This window comes from Chiroxiphia lanceolata, chromosome 5 (assembly GCF_009829145.1).
Source record: "Chiroxiphia lanceolata isolate bChiLan1 chromosome 5, bChiLan1.pri, whole genome shotgun sequence".
Lineage (NCBI taxonomy): Eukaryota > Metazoa > Chordata > Aves > Passeriformes > Pipridae > Chiroxiphia > Chiroxiphia lanceolata.
In genome coordinates this window covers 7,800,615-7,825,412 of record NC_045641.1, presented here as the reverse complement: position 1 = coordinate 7,825,412, position 24,798 = coordinate 7,800,615, and the positions used below count along the sequence as shown (strand labels likewise).

The 24,798-nt window shown below is 42.7% G+C and overlaps 1 protein-coding gene across 1 annotated transcript in view; it reads right to left on the bottom strand.

Moving 5' to 3' along the window:
• KIAA1324L (KIAA1324 like) overlaps positions 1-24,798 on the bottom strand; it is a 102,775-nt gene that overhangs the window by 7,336 nt on the left and 70,641 nt on the right. Inside the window, exons 5-19 of the mRNA XM_032688898.1 lie at positions 23,517-23,603; positions 21,051-21,156; positions 20,260-20,412; positions 18,936-19,024; positions 15,662-15,842; positions 14,775-14,903; positions 13,725-13,815; positions 12,020-12,122; positions 10,606-10,743; positions 10,065-10,328; positions 8,994-9,167; positions 7,357-7,546; positions 4,321-4,417; positions 2,984-3,085; positions 535-661 (exon numbers count right to left, since the gene is read on the bottom strand). Of these exons, the coding sequence (XP_032544789.1) occupies positions 535-661; positions 2,984-3,085; positions 4,321-4,417; positions 7,357-7,546; positions 8,994-9,167; positions 10,065-10,328; positions 10,606-10,743; positions 12,020-12,122; positions 13,725-13,815; positions 14,775-14,903; positions 15,662-15,842; positions 18,936-19,024; positions 20,260-20,412; positions 21,051-21,156; positions 23,517-23,603 (2,031 nt within the window). The remainder of the gene's footprint in view (positions 1-534; positions 662-2,983; positions 3,086-4,320; positions 4,418-7,356; positions 7,547-8,993; positions 9,168-10,064; positions 10,329-10,605; positions 10,744-12,019; positions 12,123-13,724; positions 13,816-14,774; positions 14,904-15,661; positions 15,843-18,935; positions 19,025-20,259; positions 20,413-21,050; positions 21,157-23,516; positions 23,604-24,798) is intronic.

Sequence of the window (24,798 nt, the reverse complement as noted above, 5' to 3'; positions counted from 1 at the left end):
AAGGATTTCCTCTTCTGTATAGTTCTTCATGTGACACAATATGTGTTGGACAGCTATTGGTAACGAGTTATGCCTGCATTGGAGCTGCTGACCAACAGGATAGTTTGAATCTGTGGAGGTACTTCCTAACATTTGACTAGAGAAGGCAGCAGCAAAAATATTGCAAGCAAGGTAGGATGAATTTATAAACTGAAATTCGCAATCCTTTCCGAGCTTGCCCTTGCTGTTTATGGCTACTGAGAACGGGACTCATCTGGGAACTCCATCATTCACAAATAACTTACCTGCATCTATGAATGCATAGAGAGTTCACATCCTTACTCACACAACTGGTCAGGACAAACCAGGTCTACTCCAGGAACCACACTGCCATTGGCACATTCCCGAGTCTCAACACAGCACCCCAGTGTGGTTGCACCCAGATAGCTCAGAGCCTGGACTGTGCCTGCACTTACATGTCAGTCTGCCCACCAAATTTCAACAAGAGTCTGAGTTATACCCAAATGAACCCATCTGGAGATACGAGTCCTGTACCTGAAATCCTTTTTTGCAGGCTCCCTCAATCTCGTGGTAGTCTTGCTCCGTGCAGAGAGGACAAGCTTCTGCACTTTCCCAAACAAAGTAGAAAGTGCATCCATCGCAGGTGCCCGCGGGGCATGAGCTGGGAGGAGAACAAAGCTTAGTGATCAGTTACTAAACACTCTGGGGTTTGCATTGTCACTCCGCATTCTACTGCTGAAGATTGGGAATGGGAAGTACAAGAAATGGATAAACATCCATCAAGTCAGCAGATGAAAAAAATCTGGGGAAGATATTTCCCCAGTTTGTAAAATGCTTTCTCAAGTGACAACAGATGTTGAGCTGTCAAAGCTCTAAAATAACAGTTCAGTTCCCAGCAGGGAGTGGTACTCTTACACAAGGGAGGGGAGGGGAGGGGAGGGGAGGGGAGGGCAGGGGAGGGCAGGGGAGGAGAGGGGAGGGGGAGGAAGAGGAGCAGAACTACACCAGTGTTTCACCAGCACGGGCTAGCCCAGCACACGCCTCTATCACTGTTCTCCTGCACTGGGTGACTGTTCCACACGAATGCTGCTATCTGGTTCCTACCCTTGTTCTAATGATGCCTGGGTGATTTAGTCCATATGGAATGGACTTGTCCTGTCATGCTTAATTACTAGAAGGATGTTCACCAGTTAATAAAGAGATAACAGCTTCTCTTAGTCTAAGGAAAACTAATGGCCTATTTTGTATTCAGCCTGCAGAAGAAAGTTGTACTGGCAATGGTAGGACATTCACATAGCTTTTGTTACTGACAATCACATCAGGTCTAACAGCAGCAATGGCCAAAATTCCATGCAAGAAGTTCAGTTATGTAAATATGAAATTTATTAATACCAAAAATGCATTTAAAATTATGTTGTTCTATATCATTTGGAAACCTGTTATCCTGATCTGAAGCACTGAAAAATCTCCAGCCCTAACAGGCCATTCTGGTTTATCCTGGTTTGAGTACCTGACAACTGTCCTCTCTGGATTATGGAGCATTTTTCAAACTACATGGGAAGAGCACTGACAGACCTTTCTCCTCAACTGCTTTCATCTTATACTGTAGCTTCATGTGATACTAAACACTGTGTCTGGAGGATCAAGGAGTTAGGTGCTGTATTATTTGACATATATCAGGTACCTCACTGTGTGAAAACTGCTGTCTGATTGCTGAGCTAATCAAAGGAGGATAGGAAGGGAGAAGTCAACACAAAATGGGATAAGGTACATATGTCAGCTGTGTGTTATTTCTGCCCATGGTCACACTTTTAAAAGCAAGGTAGGTTGTTCCTCCCTCACTACTGGTGAGGTATCACAGCTCACATTGTGTTTAACCTGTGACATTAGGAGAACAACTGGACAATTTTCACACGGCAGCCGATAGACAGTGGCTTATTGCCCAGCGTAGCTTGTAGTGTGTCAGGTCCCTCAGAAACTGGGGTAAGTATGTCCCAAGGTGTTCAAACATCAATCACTCATCTATCACCTGTGATGTAGATGCTGCTTTGCCTTCATTCAGCTGAGCATGGTTTATCTGTCCCAAAAGGGACAGGGATCAAAGGATCCCACACTTCTCACACTTGGGAAGAGGACTTAGCTTTTGGGAAGGGGGATGAGTGATAGGGCTATCAGCAGATTTATAGTAATATCCAGACACTCTAAGATGGGCCCTGACAGCCCAAGAGGAAGGTCATCAGAGTTGAGGAGAACTTCTGAAAAATGACAGGGTGTTGTTAAAGAGTAACAGAATTAATTCTTTTACTATTTTTTTTCTCTGTAACTTTTTAGTTATGCTTTAAGTTATGTTTATGCAGGCATAAACAGAACTTTGGAAGAAAGATGCTTTTTGAAGTCACTTGAATCAGAGAGAAGGGAAAAGGTCAGGCAAATTAAACTCAGCTGGTACAAGGAGGTTAGGATGCAAACTGGAGTGATGAGACACATAAATAAATACATCTCGGACTTTAAGTAGACAGAGTTCAGGGCTCAGATAAGCATTGCAATAGCAGATTTTATAATTCCTAGGACAGGCTGCTCTTTTCCAAAAAAATAATTTTGTCCATAGCCACTACTGTAGATCAAGGAAGAAAAACCACCTCTCAAACCCCTGACCAGGCAGTTCTAATCAGGAGGCCAAAGATTAAAATAAGGAACTGAAATAAAGGAAAAGTTAAGACAAGAAAACATCACTAAATTTTCTTTTGCCTTTAAGCTCAGAACAAACTGCCTGAGCTCTAATGTCTCTCATCACACAGTCTAAACACAAATGAGTTTGTCTGCTGGAGGTGATGGACACCTAGGAAAAACACATGAGACCTTCTGCATGGCTGATGAGGGCAACAGCATTCCTCATTGCTGTTAAAATTATGAATGAGTTTTGTAAAGATTACCTGAGTAGCAAAGGCTTTTTGGCGCTACTAAGATACAAACACTCAAATACCTGGGCACAGAAAGCTCTCCTTGGCCTGGTTTGTTGGGGTTACATCTCATTGTCACAACAGTTGCACGGCCATTTTCACAGGAGGTTGTCACTGTTGAAGACCTAATGTCAAACAAGAGAAAAGTAACATGTTTCCCTCACAATAAATACATGTTGCTCTTTCATGAGTCTCTACCCATTCATGCCGCTCCAATACCGACAAAATACCCTTTACCACAGCGCTTTTCACTTTGTCAGTTGAAAAAATAAAGGAGCAACAGAAGCAGGGTAGGTTTCACCACTTCATTTAAATCTCAAAGTGCTCTGAGATGCCACTCAGGGAACTACTGTGGTTCTCTAGCTAGTTTGAAATCTGCTGAGTCAAGGAATAAACTTTCCCACAAAGCAGAATAGAACTATTGAAAAAGAGAATTGCAGGTGCTGTTGTTGGTGTGTTACTCTGCTGGAGAGCTCATGATGGCTCACTCCTCAGCTGCTAATCTAAGAACCACACTGTCCCAAACTAACACAAGGAAAAGGGGATTAAAAACATGGACCTTATTCCAGCATGATAGACATTGTAAGCCAAGTTCATAATATGCTCAAAGTGGGGTCATTGGTGTGGAGTTCAGTTTGCAGAATCAGACTCGTAATTTCACACATGCATGAACTGCTGATATCCAAAATCCTACAGTCAATTAAGATCTGTCATTAAAGCCAGAACAATCCAGAGAGCCAATCAGCAGGACAAATACAGGTAAGTGCCTTAAACTGAATAGCCCCAGGGGCTCCAGATTCCCAGCTTAGAAAACTAATTGCCATGTAGACACCAGCATGTAGACATCTGGACTGAGCTGACCTTTGAGCTACTTCTTACCCAAGCTGAGGCTTGGTAAGAAGTACTTCACTCTTCTCCATTCTTTTTATGGAGAAGAGTGAAGAATAGGAAAAGCATACTAGTAACTGTGCGTGTTCAAACAATCGCTGTTAATCTTGATTAGTTCTTTTTTGTAGCATCAAAGAAAATGCAAATGAAAGTGAAAGAAGATATGCAAAGGGTAGTGGACATATCAAAGTGATATGTGAGAAAATATGGAAAGATACAGGACACTGGAAGTGGCATCTGGATGAATCAAAGCTCTGGTATCACTTCCTAGAGATAAAGTGTAATTCAGATTTGAGTAAACAGTGTTTGCTGACTTTATAAGATGTTCTTCAACATGCCAATCAATACCAGACAGATACTGATTCAAGTGGTAAGGATTAAAGCTGAATTACAGATCACTCCCTTACAGTTTGAGTTTCCTTTAAACAAATGAAGAAATCTGACATAGCAATAAGCAGTATTTTTTACCTACTTGTAAAAGAAATGCACATCCGGTATCTTGCTTGCAGAGGGAGGAAACATATCAGCCTTTATGCTGATATTTTCCAGCATTGTTTCAACTGTAGCTCCTAAAATTTTAGGAGGAAAAAAAAAGGAGCAAACTAAGAATGGATCTTTGAGCAGTTAACATGCAATATTTTCTCAGTCTGAAAGGTATATATCTCACTTAATAGCAATTAATGGCATTACTATACATTACATATTTTCTTTTATTCTAACTAAACCTTCCATTCCAGATTTATACGTTCCCCATACAGTCTGATTTGCTCACATAGATATAACAAAACAAAAAAATTAATAAAACACCAGTGTAATAATTTTTACTCTTTTATATTAATTTAAAGCAATCAATATTAAAGAATCATAGAATAATTTAGTCTGGCAAAGGACTGCTGAAGATTCTGATCCAGCCACACAAAGCATATGCCTTGAACTTATAACCCTCACACACCATAACCATGTAATGACCTGAGTAATCTGCAGTACTGTGAGAGATCCTGCAATGTTTCACAAGAGGGAGCTGTACAAATGGGAATGTATCCTTCTAGGGAGGTGAAAAATTGCTCCAACAACAAAAGAAAGCAGTAGAAGTCAGAAACTGGTGGAAAGATGGGAAAGATTGAAGAAGTTTTCTGCTTGTTCTTGGAACAGTTCATAGAATCACAGACTCATGGAATGGTTTGCCAAGGGCAGGGACACCTTCCACTAGGCCACATTGCTCAAAGCCGCATCCAACCTGGCCTTAAACACTTCCAGGGATGGGGCATTCACAGCTTCTCTGGGAAACCTGTGACACTGCCTCACCGTCCTCACAGTAAAGGATTTCTTTCAAATATCCAATCTAAAACTACCCTCTTTCAGTTTAACCCATTACTCCTTGTCCTACCACTCCATGCCCTTGTAAAAAGTCCCTCTCCAGCTCTCTTGTAACCCTTTTAGGTACTGAAAGGCACCCTAAGGTGTCACTGGAGCCTTCTTTTCTTCAGGATTAACAACTCCAGCTCTCTCAGCCTGTCTCCACAGGACGGGTGATCCAGCCCTCTGATCATCTTTGTGGTCTCCTCTGGACTCACTTCAGCAAGTCCACATCCTTCTCATGTTACGAAAGACAAACTTCAACCATTCAAAAATATAGCAACTGATATAAAGAAAGGGCAGCAGAAGAGCTTGATATCTTTTCTCTGTACTAGGAAAAAAATCAGGAGTATCTCCTTGCTTTCCAAGACAATGACTCAAACACCTGACTCCTTCAGTGGCAGGAGAGGATATTGACATCTCCTTGGCATGCCTGCTTATGAACCAGCAAACCCATACCTAAAAGTCACCTTTAATAGAGCTTTTAATTACAGTGAATTGTCAAAAGACTCATGGGGAGGAAATACGGTGACCCAAATTACAATGTGGCTACGATGATGAGGCAAAATAATGGTAAGTGAAAATGGGTTTCAGTCCATGGGTAGATACACAATGAGTGGAAGTCAACAAGAATTTATGGAGAACAGCTCTTGTTGAACAAATCTGATCTCATCCCTTGAGTGTTGATGAATTTCGTTGCTAAAGAAAATTATGTAAATTTATCAAGTATTTCACTAATTACCATATGAGATTCTAATTAAAAAGTTAGCAGTCTAATAACAATTGAGTGCACACTCTGAATTAAAAACTATTTAGCTAACTAATTAAAAAATTATCTGTCCATGGGAAACTCTATTGAAATGTGGTATGTCTCCAGGCTTCTCTAGGCATCGATATTGAAGTGCCAAATTACAAGATTATTGGCAGGCATCTGCAAGTAACTACATAATCACTGTTGGTAAAGTGTGTAGATGAGACAAAGATTAAGAGGAACAGGAATAAAATACAGAGCATTTGGTTCATTTGGTAAGATGGTCCCAAAAAAACTAAATATATTTTAGTGAAGACAAGTGGAGCAAGGCAGGCAGGCCAGTCTTAAACTGTAACTGAAAAAAATCCAGAGTGGACAAGTGGACATCAGAAACAAGAAGGTGTCATGAAATCCCTTGACTCTGGAGAAAGAAGGATTCAGGAATTCCAAAGACGGAAGTGATTTTTATTGCCATTATAGTGAATTAAATACTGGAATAGTGTTCCATTGTGTGCTTTAAGAAAATATTAAAAGTTACAGAGCTGTAGAAAGAGCCTCAAAATTATTCAGATGTTAGAGATAAATACATGATAGTAAGAGACTTAGAAGAACTTGGTCTACTTAGTTTATCAGAAAAGCAGACTGGGGAAGGTGTGATGATTCCAGTACACAAAATATTTCTTAAAAAAAAAAATAATGTGAGTGTGAAATGGAGAAAGAATAACAAGAAACAAGAGCTTAAAAGTGAAGCCAGGGAAATTAAAATAGGAAACAAGTCTGCTTTAAAATCACACACAGAGACAGTCTTTGACTAGTGGAAAAAAATAGCAGTGACTGTGGCAAAGCTTTTATTTCTGGCAGTCTTAAAAGTCCAGGTTGAATGCTCTTCCAAAGGTGTGCTTTTGTCAAACATGAGTTTCTGGGCTCAGTGCCAGGGAGAAAGTACAAGCACTCAGTGCCTGTAATGGATAGGTGAGCAGACTAAACGACTTCATTGTCTAATCTGGCCTCAGACTCTGGGAACTTGTGAGCCAGACCAGTGCAAGCCTTAATGATGTGTGCGGCCCCATGCTGCCCTAAACCTCTTCCTTTCTTGACTAATTATGTCCCAACACCAGTTTCTTCTTCTGAAATTGCCCAAGTGGGGTCTTGGCATGGGTAGAAACACTTAAACTAATGTGACTACCACAGTCATTGGTCTTGCCCTGAGCAAGGCAGGCAGGAAACATGAAAGCAAACCCATGCTTTATAATTACATTATCCAGTATGCTGAATCTTGGGCTGCCCCTTCACTCTTCTCCCAAGGTAATGCAGCTGCTGTGCCCAGAAGGATTTACTCTGCAGCCCTAAATACATAAGAGTACATTCATGATAATAATAAGCAGAAGACAAACTATATACCTAAGAACCTGTCAGCAAGGCTGTTGGACTGCAGAGCCAGGGCTGTTCGGAAACCTTTGCTGTCTGACGGGATGATGGTGGACTGGCAGACAAAAGCTCCCACAAAATTGGAAAAATCTTCTGATTCTGCAACCATGTCCTTCAGAGTAACGTCTGTAATGTTGTCAGTGCAAATTGCCATCTTCTTCCCCTGTGGACAATCAGGAAAAAAAGGGGGAAGCTGTTGATTGTTGATAAGATGTGGAAAAGTTTGGGAAAGGAAAGATTGTAAACTTTCTGATTGCAAACTGGGTGAGATTCATTGCTTTACCTTATAACAACTTGATGTCTCTATGTGTCTGTCATAAGAGGGACAAATTGCAGCAATAAACTGTGCCATTGTGAAAGCTCCAATTGAAGCCTTGTACAGACTCAGAAACACAATGTCACCTCTGGTATGTGTCTTATCAGAAATCTGTGCTGTGGAGCACTCCTCTTAGTTTATCTTGACAGCACAGTGTTTATTTGCAGAGCATAATAAAATGGTTTGCAAAGAAAAACCTTATTTCCCTTCCCTTCAAATAATATAATGTAGAATACCTCATTATTTGGGATTTAATCCAGACAAAATATTTTCAAAGCACAAATACATGAAATCCCTAAACAGATATACAGCCTTCAAGGCTGCCTTAATGTCACAAGTCAAGGCCAGAGCTAGAATCAGAGCAACAGCAATGAAAGACAAATCACCAGACTCAGTTTTCCTGACAAAATGTCAAGCACTCACCACCTAATCATGGTTGGTAGCACTGTAGTACCATCATAGTAATTTGGGAAAATTAAGACCAGATCCACAAGGGAGTCAGCGTATCTGCACTTTTGTCAATCTAGCAGCTCTAATCCAGGTGGTAAACACACATTTAAGCCTAAAAGTATGCAAAATGATGTAAAGAAATGTGACTATTCATCTGTCTCAACTCATGTAAATCCTTTGGTACATGGGCAAAAGACTTCAGAACTTTACAGGGCTGAACATTAATGTAAACTACACGTGCTGGCTTTCATGGGACAATGTACAACACTGGTACTGCTCTGAAAGGTCAGTTTATGTATGTGACAACAAGCTCTGGTACAGTCCAAGCCCCAGAGAAAGGTCTCTTGACTCTGTTTGACTCATCAACCAAACACATTTTTCCACCACTTTCAAAGGCTGCAGTCAAAGTCAGCACTGGGCACCTTGGTCACTGGCAAACAGCAGGGTGACCAGTCAAGTCATAAGGAAAAGATATGGAAAGAAGTTGCCAGGTGATAGACTCAGTCTCTTCACTTGAGCTCCTTGGTGGCAGCACGCAAAGCTGAGGGTTGTGACTCAAGTGACTTGAAGGCACAAGAACTAAGAAAAGGCAGGGATGTGACAGGGGTTTTCTTTCGAGCATTGTTTATGGCCTAAAACTTTGCCATCTCTGCTCTGGAAAATCATCTGGCTGCTCAAAAATCTTCTTACTCTGCTAAACAAGATCCAAAGGGAAGTGTTTGTGCAGTGTTGGTGACAATTCAGATGAAGGGGAGTCCTTGTCCTGCCTCAATGTGACCCCACATCACCAACACAGGCGACAAATTGGTTCATCCCTGCAGCCCTCAACACCAGCTGAGCTCACCTCATTCCCACACAGGCTGATATTAAAGAAGTGGAAGAACTTGGTCCCTCGGGAAGTGAAGCTGGGTCCACTCATCAACGAGCCCACCTGGCTGAGGTTGCTAAAATTGTAATTCAGGCTCTGGTTATCCTTGACATAGGACACCAGGCAGTCACTGAAGCAGGCAGAGTGGTCCTGTAAGGAAGGAGAGGCATCCATTAAAGAGCAGTTATGGAACAGCAGCAAACCATTCCTCTGGGATTTAAAGCAAGCAGGTGCAGACAGGACTGCTTTTCTTGTTAAGGATGAAGGGCAACTCTGTCCTATTCCTCTAATTCATCTTTCTCTTGGGAGAATTCCCATTCCTGTTTCAGTCCCTTGCAATCACATATCAGGACTATGATGTTCCCCAAGCTTGGTTTTTCTGCTGTTCACTGCATTAGGCAAGAAAATGTAGTTTCTTTCTTTGTTTTGTTCTGTGTGCTTTTAGGATCACAGTGTTCCAACTCAAAGCTCTGTAAACAGATCAGAACATGCCCTTGGTTACATTTGTATCTTGCAAAGGAAACACAACAAACAGCCCAAGACACAAGGACTGTATATGAACCCAGCTGAAGTCAGGCAGAATATGAACAAATTGAAGCAGTTTTTCTGATACCTGTGCAGCTCCTTGCATGTAATAAATGCTTACCAAGGCTTAAGGGCAATTTCATGTAAGAGGAACTTGTTACAGGTTTCTAAAGGCACAGACACATCATCCAGCAGAGAAAGTCCCCGAGTTTAAAACAGTAGGTGTCTGGGACAGTTTTAGGTGGAAGCAATATAAATGCTTGCCCTCTTTGTACACTGTCCACAGCTTCTTGAAAAAAATCTTTTTTTGAGCTGATGTTGTCAATTTTGTCTTATTACTGCATATTTACAAACAGAAATTAGGCTAGTGACATCTCTGAAAGAGTGGGTTCACTGGTTATATCTAGACTCCACTGCTCACAGGGCACATGCCAGTAGGGAAGAGCTAAAACTGGCCCTTTGAGAGCTTATAGCCCAAAAACCCCTGTCTGCCCATTGCTCAGAAACACTCAGTTTCTGTACCTTGGTGCTCCTGCTGCCAGGCCCACAGGGGATGCAGGCCTCCCTGCCATAGACCTGGTGGATGGACAGGAAGGTGTTGGCAGGACACTCCTTGCACTGGCTGGTCTCCTTCTCAATGTAGTGTCCTGGCGGGCAGGGCACGCAGGATGAGCCGGACTGCTCCGAGCCCAGAGCACAGGCCCTGCAGGAAGAGGCCACTCCGTCCACTGCGTTGGTCACGGTGATGGAGTAGATCTTGGCCATGTCATTGATGAACTGTCTGCTCTGGAACGAGAGCCAAGGAAACCACCCTGGTGTCGTCGCACCACTGCGTTTGGACACAGATGGACAGATATCTCTATGCATCAGTTCAGAGATCAGCTTATTCATGGCTCTGTCCCTCCTCATGGATCTTTTGTCCACAGTTGCCTCCCCAGGTCTGCTTTATGGTGAGAGCCACTCACCCGTCACAGGAAGCCTGTGAGCTTCAACAGAGGGTAAGAGCTCTAGGTATGAGTGTCCAAGGAAAGCTGTGTTCTAAAGAAAGTAAAGAAGTACTTACATCTTGGCCCTCATTTATTCTCTGAAAGGCCCAGGTGAATGTAAAGGAAGCATTTTTGGAGATGATGTGAGTGTAGGATTGTTTTTCTTTACTTCTTTCCCATGATTCCACCACATTGGTATTTTTTCGATTAACATCCTAAAAAATGGATATATTTAAAAAAAAAACCAAGCAAAACAAGCAAACAAAAAACACACACACACACCCACACACACCCACACACACACACAAAGTGCGGTCATACTACACTAAACACCATCATTTTATGATATAGAGATTAATATATAAAGGACTTTACAATCACATTTAACAATTAATAAAAGAGAGCAAACATACTTATTCTGTTTTCCACAACTGGCAAATTTTTAATTGAGAATGGGTGGCTGTTCCAAAAGATGTTCTAGTTCATATAAGAGCTAAGTTCAAAGTCCTATAGTAGTTTATAACCATTATGAGGACGGATTCAGCACAGCGGTTCTTTCAGATTTGAAATTTTGTTTGTATGTAAAACTTGTGAGTACCAGAGTACAGAAAGAGGAAGGCAAAAATTCAGAGGTAAATTGTAGTTTCTGACATCTTCAGATACCCACTTTGATGGTGTCTCTTGTGAAAGAGAACTGAGGGCAATAATGCAGCACCAAGATTTACATAACAAAACTCCACTCAATCTATGTTTATGTTTCTTATTCTCAATCAGCTGTAAATGTTCCAGTGAAAGATGCTTTTTCTTTAAAACAGATTCCTTTAAATTGCCACTAAAGACAGACTCAAATTACCACCTAATTTTCACTCAATTCTCTTTAAATTAAGAGCAGATTCCCCTAAAGAGCCACTAAACACAAAGAAAGGACCAGCTTCCCCTTTCATTGGAAGGGGTAAGGGAGCTGTCACAGATCCAGTTACTTTCCTCAGCTGATGGACTTCCAATAAGCAGACCATGAAAGTAAGTAAAATGGTACTTTCCTTTCACAAACAAACATCTGCCTGCTACCCTACTGATCCCCCAGGTCACTGACAGAATCAAGTCTAAACTTCCAAATTGTCCACTTCCCATCCCTCTATCCCACATCTTGACTTGTGGCTCTGTTACTAGAGGTCAACTCAACTGCACAAGAGACACTGATAATTTCATCAGTCAGTTTAACAGGGGAAAATTTGGCTCTTTAGCGTCCAACAATTTCTTTTAGAATAAAGAGATAACCAGGAATGGTTCACAACTCATAGGGTGGAGGAATTTCTCTAGGTCATTCATTAAATCCTTCCTGCAAGGGCACTGCAGATACTAAACTAATGTCATGCTTAATCTTAATCATAATAAACCAAGTGCAACTAATCACACCTATGTAGAGGTATTAGAGTGACATGTGGAACATCAGGCTCAGTCCTTAGTCATGGAGAAAGAGGTCTCACTTACTGCCATAAAGTATAGCACACAATCTGCTGAACAGATGGTCTCAAAAATAAAAGTAATCCGTCCTAGTTCTGCCCCAGTTGCTCCTGTCACTGATGTCGGAGGCCTGTTAAACAGAGAAGGGACAAAACATTTCCACAGTGCTCTCCAGACAGGCAGCAGTCAATCCTTCAAATTCCTTTTGGTATGCTGAAACCATCAAAGTCCTGTCACAGAAAATCTGCCCTTGCAGAACAACAGAAACCAGGTTTCACAGTGGCTCTGCACTGGGTGTTGGCTGCAGCAGGGTCATTTCTTAAGTGTCTGAATTCTTTATTGTCTAGTTCTCTCCTTCTAATGAACACCCAAATTTGACTATATTTGTAGGGAATTTCATTATTAAAATGCATTAAATATTTCAAGCAATTTACACCATTTTAGTTGCATCTACCCTCTGCTGATGGGAGATACTTTTCAGGAGTTTCACACAAAGCAGAAGTATTCAGGGTGCTCCCCCTGTGAGGCCACACATCGAATCCTGTGTCCAGTTTTTGGTCCCTCACTACAAGAAGGACACTGAGCTGCTGGAGCATGTCCAGAGAAGGGCAACAGAGCTGGTGAAGGGTATGGAGCACATGTCTTATGAGGGGTGACTGAGGGAGCTGGGGTTGTTCAGCCTGGAGAAAAGGAGGTTCAGGGGTGACCTTATCACTCTCTACAGTTTCCTGAAAGGAGGTTGTAGTCAGGTGGGGGTCGGTTTCTTCTCTCAGGTAACAAACGACAGAACCAGAGGAAATGTCCCCAAATTGTGCCAGGGGAGGTTTAGACTAGATATAAGGGAAAATTTCTTCACTGTAGGGGTGGCCAGACATTTGAACAGGTTGCCCTGTGGTGGAATCACCATTCCTGGAAGTGTTCAAGAGGCATGTGGATGTGGCACTTGGGGACTTGGTGTAGTACTGGGTTAACAGTTGGACTCAATGATCTTGGAGGTCTTTTCCAACCCTTACAATTCACCTTTAATTTAATTGCTGCTTGCCCGTACTGTAAATTAAAAATCAGGGTTTACTCAGTGGGTGTAAGAAGTCACCAACTCCCTCAGCTGAAATACAGCAAAGGAAGGCTGATGCTCCTCTTGCCATACCTTACCTGTCTCATTGTTTTGCACCTGGTCTGAGCTAGGATTCTAAGCTCACTCTTTTGACAGAGAGGCACAACCACCTCAAGCAGATATTTCACTCTGTCCAAGGGTTCAGGAGAGGTGGGATATCCCATTCTCCTGCAGTGCCTTCACCTCCTCACTGGCTGTAGGGGAAGCACAGACTGTGCAGGCTGCCTGGAGCCACAGGGCAAAGTAACTTGGATTTCACTAAAATACTGAAAGGGTAGGCTCCAATATTCACCCTATGGCACATTTAGCTGGTTGCTTTGGAACAATTTAAAACCAGAGGGATAGGAGTATCTCTTCTCAGTTTCCAGACAGCCAAACATCTGGTATCTTGGAATGAAACAAACACTGCTAAAAACTAAGGTCTTACACACTTTTCTGCCTCAATGGACTGACTGGGGAGTGCTTGGAATAAAATCCAAGTTTCCTTTTGTCTCTCATTCATTACATTATTCCATTTCTGAAAAGAAAACCCAGATGATTCCAGGGGTAGTGTGAAATAGGTGTAAGAGACAGAGATATACAAGAAATACGTGGGAAAAAAAAAATCCAGTTCCTTACTTAAATCCCGGGATGTGCAGGTTCAAGATAAGATAGTCATTGTCAGAGCCTCCTGCCCCACTCTGGATGTGATCACCAGCCACCTCCCAACCTTCATAGGACAGAAAAAGAACAAAATTTCAAAAAATAGATGGCAAAAAAAATCTATCTTAGCATAATTTTTTAAGCAATTCAGTACTTCAGTGTATTTTAAAGATACCTGGTATAAATTATAGAGCAATATCATGATACTTTTCGACGAAAAATTTTAGGAATTGTATGAACTGCTGATTTTACAGGCAGTTGTCACCTTTGAAATCAGCAAAGCAATTGAAATTCCCTGACCTGTGCTGTGCAGCTCAGGGGGGATGATCCATCTGATATCTTCCAGCCTTAAAACAGATGAATCAATGAATCCGTGTGTTAAATGTTAAGCATATACTTCAGTTCCCTTCTGCTCAACACACATAATTCAAAGCTTGAGTTACATCAGTCTGACAGGGTGGATCAGACAGAGGAAAATCTGTCAGAGAAGGCTGGAGGTGGGAGAAGTCCCAGATGAGATCATTTTCACCAGTGAGCTGTGACTGCTCTCTGCTGCAATTTTAGCACATGTGCAGAGAGAAAGCTCTGAGTGCTAAATGAACAAAATCACAGACTTTAATTAAGTTTTCCAAAAGAATTATGTATAACCTTGATGGGCATAGTTATAACAAAACACAAAATAAGTGAGGGAGAAGTCAAATAGTGTTTTTTTTTCAGTGGGGATATGAATGCACCTGAAGATGCATTAAAATCTGTGTGGGATAGGTCCTTGGCTGAGGGGACTTCACACAGGCTGCAACTCCTGCCCTCTTCTGGTGTACGAGAGATTTTTCATTTCTTCTTTGTGATACTGTGACAGCGTGATACTGACTACAGGAAATTTCAAGCCTGGTGCAATTAAACAGAAGGGGGAAAACTGTGTTGTGAGTCATGCAGCAAAGAGCACACTCGTTTTGATGGGTGCTCCATTACAGCAGTGATCCATGCAGGAGAAAGGCACACAGCAACACAGGAGGTCGGGCTCACCGTTCATCCCATCGCATTTCGAGTTGCCAACATTAAAGCAAGATGTCTTCATGTTGCCTGGCAGGATGTTCCACCACTTGTACTCAAACCCAAGGGCTGGTTCAGTCCCAGCAGGGCAGGCTTTGCACTCTGAAGGCCAAGAGGGCAGGAAACGGATATGACATGGCCAAAGTGAGTCTCAAACAGGGTTTTAAAGAACATAGTTACTACTTTTTTACTCTCTAGTGCAAGTAATAAGTAAAGAAAATAATTTATTTTTTTGTAATTAAACAGTCAAAGACTTATCAGGACCAGAAGAGTGGAAATGAGACCAGCATTTTATTAATTGTAGATAATAAATTGATTGTAAGTAATCAGCAGCTGGGCCCCAAAGCTACATTTCCTTTTTAATGGATTCAGCTGAAGGTTTGATCATGCTGGTAAACAAGAATTCTCACAAAATGCTATAAGGGCCAACTGAGCTAATACATCTCAGAATCAACAAGCCAGAATTAAGACTAGACAATGTTGGCAGGGTACAGATATGACAGTGCTTAAAATGGGGTTTTCACAGGAAAGAACTTGGCTTGAGCAGAAGAATGGGTAAGGAGGAATTACTGGCTGTAAAAGTTCTGATTCCCCACTCAGAATCCCTTAAAATAACTGTCAGGATGTTTATATCAGCCAAGAAATGAATACAGAACACAGGAGGCCAACTTAGAGCAGCAATCCCTGATAAGAAAGGACTTATGAGAGAAAACAGATATCCAACTCCCTGTCTCAATGTTATTCAACAAGTATTTTATGCAAAATGAACTCTGGCTTCTGATTACATGTCATTTAACTAAATCACATGCAATCAGACAACTGTTTTTGGGGACACACACAATTTTTTTGCAGACTCCTACCCTGCGTCCCATCCGAAAATGTGCCTGGTGGGCAGGGAGTACAAGAAGATGAGGCATTGTTGTAGAAGCCAGGATTGCAGGGTGGACAATCCTGCCTCTCTCCAGAAGGAGGTAGGGTCAATGCATCAGGGAGATCCTCTCTGCAGATCTTGGGTTCAATCCATTTGTACATGATCTGAGTCTGGAATGAGAAGACACTGAGCTCACACGGTGTGCTATGAAGCTTTAGGACTAGATGCACCAATTAAGGTCCCCCCTGTAAATTAAACCAGGGTATTCCCAATGACTGAGGGTAAAACAAGATATTGTACATCCAGGACCATAAAGGGAAGGTTGGATAAAGGAAACAGAAGTAATTGGGTTCACAGGAGTTTCCAAGATATCAGACCTTAAGAACAAAACAAAAATGTGAAGCTTAAAATAATTACTACTGTTCATTCCTATTTAATTAGTAAATATCTCCATGGAGATATTTCTGAGAAAAGTCAGATAAATAATTCTAACAACTGCATAATCAACCTCTGCATTTTTATCACAATAACACAAGATATACCTTCTGCATTATAAATTGGGAAGGCATCTGTTAGAGAACACCACAAGTTCTGCATTTTTTCTCCATACTGACCTGTTCTTTGAAAAGTCCTCAATTTCTCTCCAGCCATTTTTCACCTACTGAGCAAATCCCAAAACCACGTAGGAGCTCTCCCAGTCCCTCTCTAGTCCCTCTGCATCATCTAAGGAGCCATTTATGAACAATTACATGAGTCAAGACATGGTGTTACCATACACAGCAGTATGGTCTGTCTGTCATCAGCTCTCTCTGAGGAGAAGGTTTAGGTGAGATGCATCACCTGCGAAGTTGGGTTTCAGATTTCATCTTACTTTGGGTCTATCTCTGAAAAGGTTTTATATATCAAGATGAAAATTAGTTGAATTCCATAGCTGAGAAACCCAGCTGGCAAGAGTGAAACCTGACCACAGTTCTTGCTCTGGGTAATTTCACCCTTTTGTCCCAGAAGTGCAATCAGGGATCCTTGAGGCCAGAAGCTCAGGTAAGCAAGATTTCACCTTATGAATTTGATCCAGACCCCTTGTCATCCCGGGCGTTGAGCTGCTCGCACTCAAGGTTGGCCCTCTGATAACACAGAGCACTTCAAGTATCGATCCTCTTTGAAACTGTTTCAAAAAATAAGCTGGAAGGAGTTTCAGTTCAGACTCAGGCCTTGGTTCCTGGGAGCTGCAATTAAGCCGAGGTTTTCACACTTCACTGCCTACACTTTTTTGCAGCCCTACCTGTGCCAGGTCAGGTACCCTGGCTGACCCACATCCTGACTGGCCCATGGACACAATGTCTCAGTTTGACATTGGTCGTGTCTCATCACTATGGACTTGTTTGACCACCTTGGCTCAATCCGGCCGCTGGTACTGGGTCTGCTTTGCCCACTTTGCTCAGGCACTGAGGGACTGCTCCTGCTGTCAGAGTGGTGCCTGTTCCTATGGATCGGCCTGCCCTTGGTGCTCCTGAACTTAAAGGATTTTCTGGAGTATTGCTCCAGAAATGCTTCAGTAGCATCACGGTGCCCAACGTTTAAAACGAGAAGGCTCAGAAGCTGGCAAAGCATGGGTGGTTGCCCAGAGCCCAAACACACTGCACACCACAGGAATCCTACTGCGTCTGAGCAGCGAGAACAGGGTCAGAGGGTCCCCACAGCCACGGGCTGAGGGTCTCTGACACTGAGGCTGAAACAGTCAGCCTGGGAGTTTTAAAGCAGCAGGTAGATGAAAAGTCAAGAGGAGTCAAGTGCCTAAATCTCCTGAGTCCCCTTCTACGCATAGAGTAGGACAGGAGGGAGACAACAATCTAATCTAATGTCCAGTGAAAATCCTGGCTTATTTTAGTAAGCCATGGATCAGTAGGCTGGTTCTTTATGGCCACCATTCACCCAAAGATGGCCTGCACAATCAGACCCTCTCATTGAGCTGCATCACACGGAGAGATGGATGGGGAGTACGGCAAACCTGGGCCAATTTTCAGAGCTGCAGAGCACTAAGCGGTGAGAGCCACGAAAAGGGTCAACAGTAGGAGCCTATTCAGTGCCAGGGAGACTCGGATCACACAGAGCAGTGATAGGGTAATCCACAGGAGGTTGCAATTAAAGCAGTACCTGGAGGTGTAGCAGCGAACACCATTGCTAATTTCTCAAGTCATTAGAGGCAGTTAACAGAGCAAGAATCAGTGAGTCAAGACCAGGTTGCAAAGCCTGCCAGCTCTTGGGCTAAACTCACTGATGCTTCCTTATTAAAGCACACAAGATCTCAGCTGAATTTTGGAACTGGCTGATAAGGAGACTCCAAAATACTCCATCCTGCTAGCAAATATTAGGCCAGCAACACGCAAGTGCTAGGGATTTTTACTATTTGCAATCCCATCCAGATCTAAGAGAAACGGGAAAGGAAAGAGACAAACAGGGTTGACCATGAGCTTCTTATACCAGTAAACAGGAGTTTCTTCTCCAAATTCCACAAAAATTCCCACTTGATTACAAGGACAAAGGGCAGGAGAGGTCCAAATCCAGGTTGCTCTGCCAGCAGGTCCCTCTATGAGATGAGATACCCAGTGGACCTAAAATCTCTGAGTGAAACAACCTCCCGAGAGTGCAGGTAATATGAGGCATGGCAAGCACATTACCAGCAGTTAAGCTCTGCTGCTGCACATGAATACTCACAGGCTGTGTATACAACATTATTTCAACAGATCATGGGCCCTTCTTCGATGTTAAAACTAAGGGACATGACACACATTATACCTATGCAGCCAAACACTCTTCTATTTGAAATAGGAATGGTCATATCCAATGATCCTGTGCCTGGGCACTGCTGGGACAGGGCAAATTATCACAAGCCCAAAATATGCCAGGAAAGATTGCTAACAACCATAGAGCCAGGTTTATTCTGGGACAGTACTTCACCCAGTGCTCCAACCAGCATGGAAGCATGGAAGTAGCACCAGTGACCCCAGATTTATCACAAGTGCAAGGAGCTTATTGTCTCACAGCAACAGATCCCTTAAGCAGACCCATGACAGGCAGATTCTTACAGAGAGATAAAGGCTGGAGAGAAGGCAGCTAAAGGACAGACCCTAAGCCTCAGAGAAATTCAATGCTGAAAACAAAACTGGGAAAGTAATTGGGAAAGGGATTCCTACCTTGTTTTCAAATCCAGAAGTAGCAGTAAGCTCAGTGAGCATAAAAATAGTATCATGCCTTCTACTTACTTTTCCTTCTTTATCACATGGGGTATGGATCTGGAAAAAGTCTTTGCTTGTGCATGGAGGACGCTCTATACATGAACTGGATCCCTCATCTGAAAAGAAAAGGTGATTAACAGGATATTAAACTATCAAATGGTCCCTGGAAACAAACATAACAAGCTTAAAATCTGGAGATTAAAGTGAGTCAGTAGAAAAATACAAAACAAGTATGAAAAATCAAGCTCTTAATGGAGTCTGCACGAACATTCCCCTGAACTGAAGTGGCAGAAGAAGGAAAATACCAGCTATGCTTGTGCTGGCACAATGAAATTCATTGATTCAGTATGCCCAGGAGGAAGTTCTTTACTATGAGGATGGTGAGGCACTGGAACAGGTTGCCCAGAGTAGTTTTGGATATCCCATTCCTGGAAACAATCAAAGACAGGTTGAATGGGGCTTGGAGTAACTTGATCTAGTGGAAGATTCCCTACCCATGGCAGGGAGGTTGGAACTAGATGATCTTTAAGGTCTCTTCCAACCTAGACCATTCTATGAGTCACCCAAACCCTCAACCCAACCCTTCACCTTCAAGCAGTAATTTGTGCAGTTTGCCAACCATGGGAATATGTTCTCACTCGATAAGGAACAAAATTACTCCAATCCGTTAGAAACTTCCTTACAACCCTGGCCCAATTCTTCCTCTTCCCGGATATTTTTGCAATATTTCCTTTCCCGCTGTGAGTACAGGCACAGGTCCCAAGCATTTGCCATAATTGGTGATAGCAGGTTCTATGTTTGGTAACATATTCTTCAAGGAAACTACTACAAGGGAGAAAACTGAAGATATTTTGACTGTGAAGAATAGATTAAGATCATGTTATTTGATGATCACCAGCTAACCAGAGCTGGGAATGCAGAGGACTTTGGGACTAGGTTTTGCAACTAGATCACCACATCTTCCAAGAACAGTCAAGGCAGGGACAAGCCAGAGAGAGTATTTAGAAAGGACATTCCTCAAAACGTGTGAATTCTGAAGGAGTGATGAAGCAAATTCATGTCATCACCAACCGATAACACAAGTTACCACAAGAGGGCACAGCACAACTGTTAAATCCTTCAGAAGAACAGTTGCCTTCCAGGTCGCAAAGATCTCCATCCCTTCATGTTAACATGGATGACCAAGTTCGACTGTGGTCCATTATGTATATGTGCCCTCTGCCTACGTTCATTTCCCCCTTGCATATCAACTGGAGACTAAACTTCATTGTTGTATACAATCATTCTCACACCTCAAACATCTGATGACCTCACATACCCAAACCCTCCTGGTTTTGCTTGGTTTATGTACCTGCATAATACATTTCTTCTTTACACTTGGTGCACTCTTTAGCTCCTTTCTCAGAATAAGTATTTCGTGGGCACACTTGGCAGCCAGATGCACCTGGTTTGTCACTGAAGGTACCAGGCTTGCATGAAAAGCATTCAGACGTGTATGCAACTCCTGTAAACAAATTAAAACACTGAAAGAGAGAGGTACACTCCATAACTGCTGCCTACCTGCTTATGGGCGAGAGCAAGCCAGCTGCATAAAACAGCATAAAACCCACAGACTTTTACCACTTGCTTTAGACACTTTGGCTTTGCTGACTCATAATTTACGTCCTTAATCTTTGCTCCTCAATGTAAGTCTGACCCATCTAGGAACCTTATATGACACTCCGAGTTTGATCACACTTAGAACAGGACCATAAAGCAACTTCAGATGAAATAAATAATTTAAATATTAATTTAACTGTCAGTGTTGTGATATATATCCGTTTATCACTGTTGAGAGGCTTATCAATAACCATGGGTCTTTCTATACTACATTAGAGAACCCCTGCTTATTATTTTCTCTCTCTATTTGCTAGGCCAGTCTTCTCCACGAGATGGCATCATTTACCAGATAAATTAATTTTTGAGCCTTTTTCTGACAGTGTGAAGTTTTGCTGTTCTGTTTTTACACTTTAGAGGAGCAGATAGGGGACAAGGGGCTAAAAAAAATTCACTTCAATGTTCTAAGTACATCAGTAGAAATAGCACTTGGCAAACAGTGTGAAGAAAGAGTGAGATAAGACCTAAAAGACAAATAACTCTTACCTTCAATCGTGATGTTTTTCACCAGAACTGGTTTTACTACTTTGGAGCCCATGAGAATCCCTGTTGTTCTCCAGTATAATATATTGCTACCTGATTTCAGAGTTACCTGCAATAACACATGTGACAATTATCAGACATCCCCTCACCAAGGCATTTTTTTTATTTTTCCTACTTCCACTACTCAGATTTCTTGCATCCTAGCAGTGATCCTGGCTTTTCCTAAGCTGCTTAGTGTGTCAAGAGGTAATGGGGAGGGGCTGTACAGACATCTCTGAGGAGAGTCAAAGTGAGCTTTATAAAAAAGTTTCTCAACACCCAGTTTTATGGAAGAACACCAAGAGCTGTTTCTGACCTTGTTGTAAGCAGAATTTGGAAAAAGCTGTTCCTGCCTTTATCTATCTACCCCTGGCACTCAGGAGCTTTTATCTCTAGCTCTGTGTTCAGATATAGTCAATCAGTTTGTTTTTAAAGCCTCGAGATACGCTTTCATAAAGAAACTCAACACGACCCAGAATTCAAAAATCCAGGCTCACAAGTGAGTTTTGTTTAGAGACTTTAAAAATCAAACTCTGCCTACATCTAACACTACAGCATTGTGATCAGTAAGCCAGACACAAACCAGAGCTGGCTCCAGAAGCAGTCCCAACCCTCCTGTTCGTTTCTGACCCCAAACAGCAGATCAGATGCAGAAAACAACATATTTTCCAGCTGCCCTGGTCCACTTGTTTTTGTGGTGTGGTTCAGTAAGTGGCTGCATGCCTGTACTGGCATGGGAAAGGTGGTGGCATCATGGCTGGGATAAGGGGCAAAAGGAAGGCAGGAGCACTTCTTTCAGCAGCAGTGTTGTTGCCTTCTGCCTTCAACTCACTTGTGTAACTACAGTGTCGCTCTCATCAATAAAAACAGCAGGTTTACCAAGCCCCTACCTGTCCTGCAAAGCTGTACCACAACTACTAGGGCAGTACAAGATGCCTATTGCCAACACAGTGATATTGGCCTGAAGGTGCTAATTTTCACACAGGAAGAGGGATAAACTCTACCAGCATAAGAGTCCAGGATAATGTCATGTACAGCAGTGCTGTACAGGTCTGGCATGACCACGATTTTTGTTCACCCAGGATGAAGAGTTCAGAACTTCAGCAAAGTGGAAATACAGCCTATTTTATCTCCCACACCCAAGGAGTTACTACCCAGGGCAGAGGAGATCAGGGTTACCACAGGTAACAGCAGAACTGGGACCATATTGAACCAAACATCCTATTGTGTGTGGTAGAGGCTCCCAACATCAGCTCTGGTATAGCAGGACTTGCATGCTGAGAGCAGAGGCTGCAGCAACCACAAGACTGGGCTCAGGGAAGCCACCGTGACAGGATTTTCAGCACAGAAAAAAACCTTCAGGAGCACCAGAATCATCATCTCACCTAGCTCATGTGTCTACATTTCAGCCAGGCATCTCAACAACCTTCACAGCCAATGAAGACACCTGCACACCTCAGATGATGAGTTCAGATGGCACCATCTCCCATGCACACTCTGTCTACACCCCTCAGCTCACCCAAGTCCATGTCCTGGCTTTGGATCTATGGCTTAACTCATGCCCCTCATCCCTCCTCACCCAGATCTCCAGACTCCCAATGTAATCTTGCATCTGAGCGAAGAGGCACTGCCAACCAGAGCTGGCTCAGGAATCCGTTTTCTCCTCCAGGAGGATAAGCAGACCATGGAAAATGGAAAGCATGCTGCTGCCTATGCCCATAAAAGCCTTTTTCTTCTGGCATAATGTCGCCTATGCTTTACCTTTGCTGATATGGCTCTGGGGACAAGGGTATGATGGTTCAGTGGAAGCCAGGCCTCAGCTAATGAGCTGGTCTATGCATGGTCTGTCACAAAGCAAACTCAGCCAGCTGGGTCACGGGTCAGCCAAAGGGCTCCTGCTGCTGACATGGACAGGCTCATATCTGTGCTGCAGGAGTCACCCTGGTGCTGCCAGCTTGTTTTTCAAACAGGTAAGTCCCTAGAGAGCAGAATCGGGGTACAGTCCAGCTCTTCTGCACACATTTGAGAATAAAATGTCTGTCCTGCTTGTCTCCCCATACACCACGTCCACTGCTCTGCTGAGACACAGGGAATAATCTTGTGTTCTCATGAGCAAACAACCGCTGCAGAAGATTTCAATTACAGCCGTGCAAAGTGATTGTGGCGTGCAGATTTGCATAAATCTATTTAGCCTCATAAAACACTTGATTCAAAGCCCAGGGAAATCAATACAAAGTCTTGCCTCTATATCATTTGCTTTGGGATCAACTCCTTGGGGATCTCTGTGACTTTTCCCCTCAGTACTAGGAAAGCTGTGCTTCTTCAAATGCATTCACAGAAGCTGGCCCGTGTTTGGTGTCTGCCCAGAGGAAATCACAGACATTTATAAATGGAAAAGAAACTTCTTGAAGCAATTTTTCAGACACTTACAGAATGAGAGCCCCATTCTCCGTTATCTGTGAGCTTCACCCACTTGTCTGCTGTGGACTCCATCTCTTTGCACTGGTCATTTTGTATCTGTTAATAAAAACACAAGATCAGTGACCATGATCAGGTGCATCTCTCTGTCAGCATAATGACTGCTGGGAATTAAAAGACAGCTTCGTTCCTCTCATCAACATATTTAGGACACCAGTTGCCTTACCTGTGGCAAAATAAACCCCCAACTTTCAAAATCTGCTAAAGCTTAATAGTGCCTCCAGTGACCACCTCTGACATAGATGGCAAAAAAAGAAGCAAGAGGAGAAGATCTCAGACTTATCCTCTCACTGTCTGGTCAGACAAGAACGCTGAGCATCGTGTCTTGCCTGCTTCCTCCTTCTCCTGAGCCCACCAAGACTTAATTCTCTAAAATCCAGAGGCCATGGAGTTCTAAGTCAGAGGAGAAGTAGGATTGGATGGGCCAAAGCTAGAAGAACTACTTTCTCTGCAGCGAATATCTGCTGTGTCTTTGGCCCGCTGCCGCCTGACCTAGGGATGAGAGTAACATTATCAAGGGAGAGGCAACATGCCATGGAGAGTCTGTCCTGGTAGAAGTGTGAGGTTGATTGTCCCTCACCCAGGTCCAGGGCAGCTCAGAAGCCTTTCCTTACAGCAGCATTTGGGACACTTCTTGGGACATATTTGGGATGCATAACCCTGCATCCTACAAAGCATCTGTGCACTGAATTCCCACCTAGATCAACAGCACTGAGGAAAAGAGGTGAGAAGAAGCACCTGTGTAGAAGGTAGATCCATAATTATTTTGTGGAACGTGAGCTACGGCATCCTTGTGCCATGGTTTCCATCTGCAAAAAGGAGGTAAGAATATATAGTCTCTTCTCACCAGGTGTAAAGGGCTTCAATATGTAAGAAGAGCCAGGGAAGGGCAGATCAAACACTTCACCATTTCCCAGTAACCTGCCACTAAAGCACCACTGTCCAGAGCTAAAGTGCCATTTTTAAATATATTTAAGCACAAAAACATGCTGGAGAAAAAAATTGACTTTTACAGGAGTGTTAAATATGGTTTCCCTGAAATACTAAGACTGACTAGGAATTTATGGGTTTTTCTATAAAGGACTGCACCACTCTGCAGACACTGCTTTTTGAACAAGGAATGATAAATTTAGAGGAGGTGAATGAGTGGGATATGGATAAAAGCAATAATCAAAAAGCCATTTTCAAAGCCAGCCCTCAGAGAAACAATACATTTGCTCCATTGCAGGAGTAG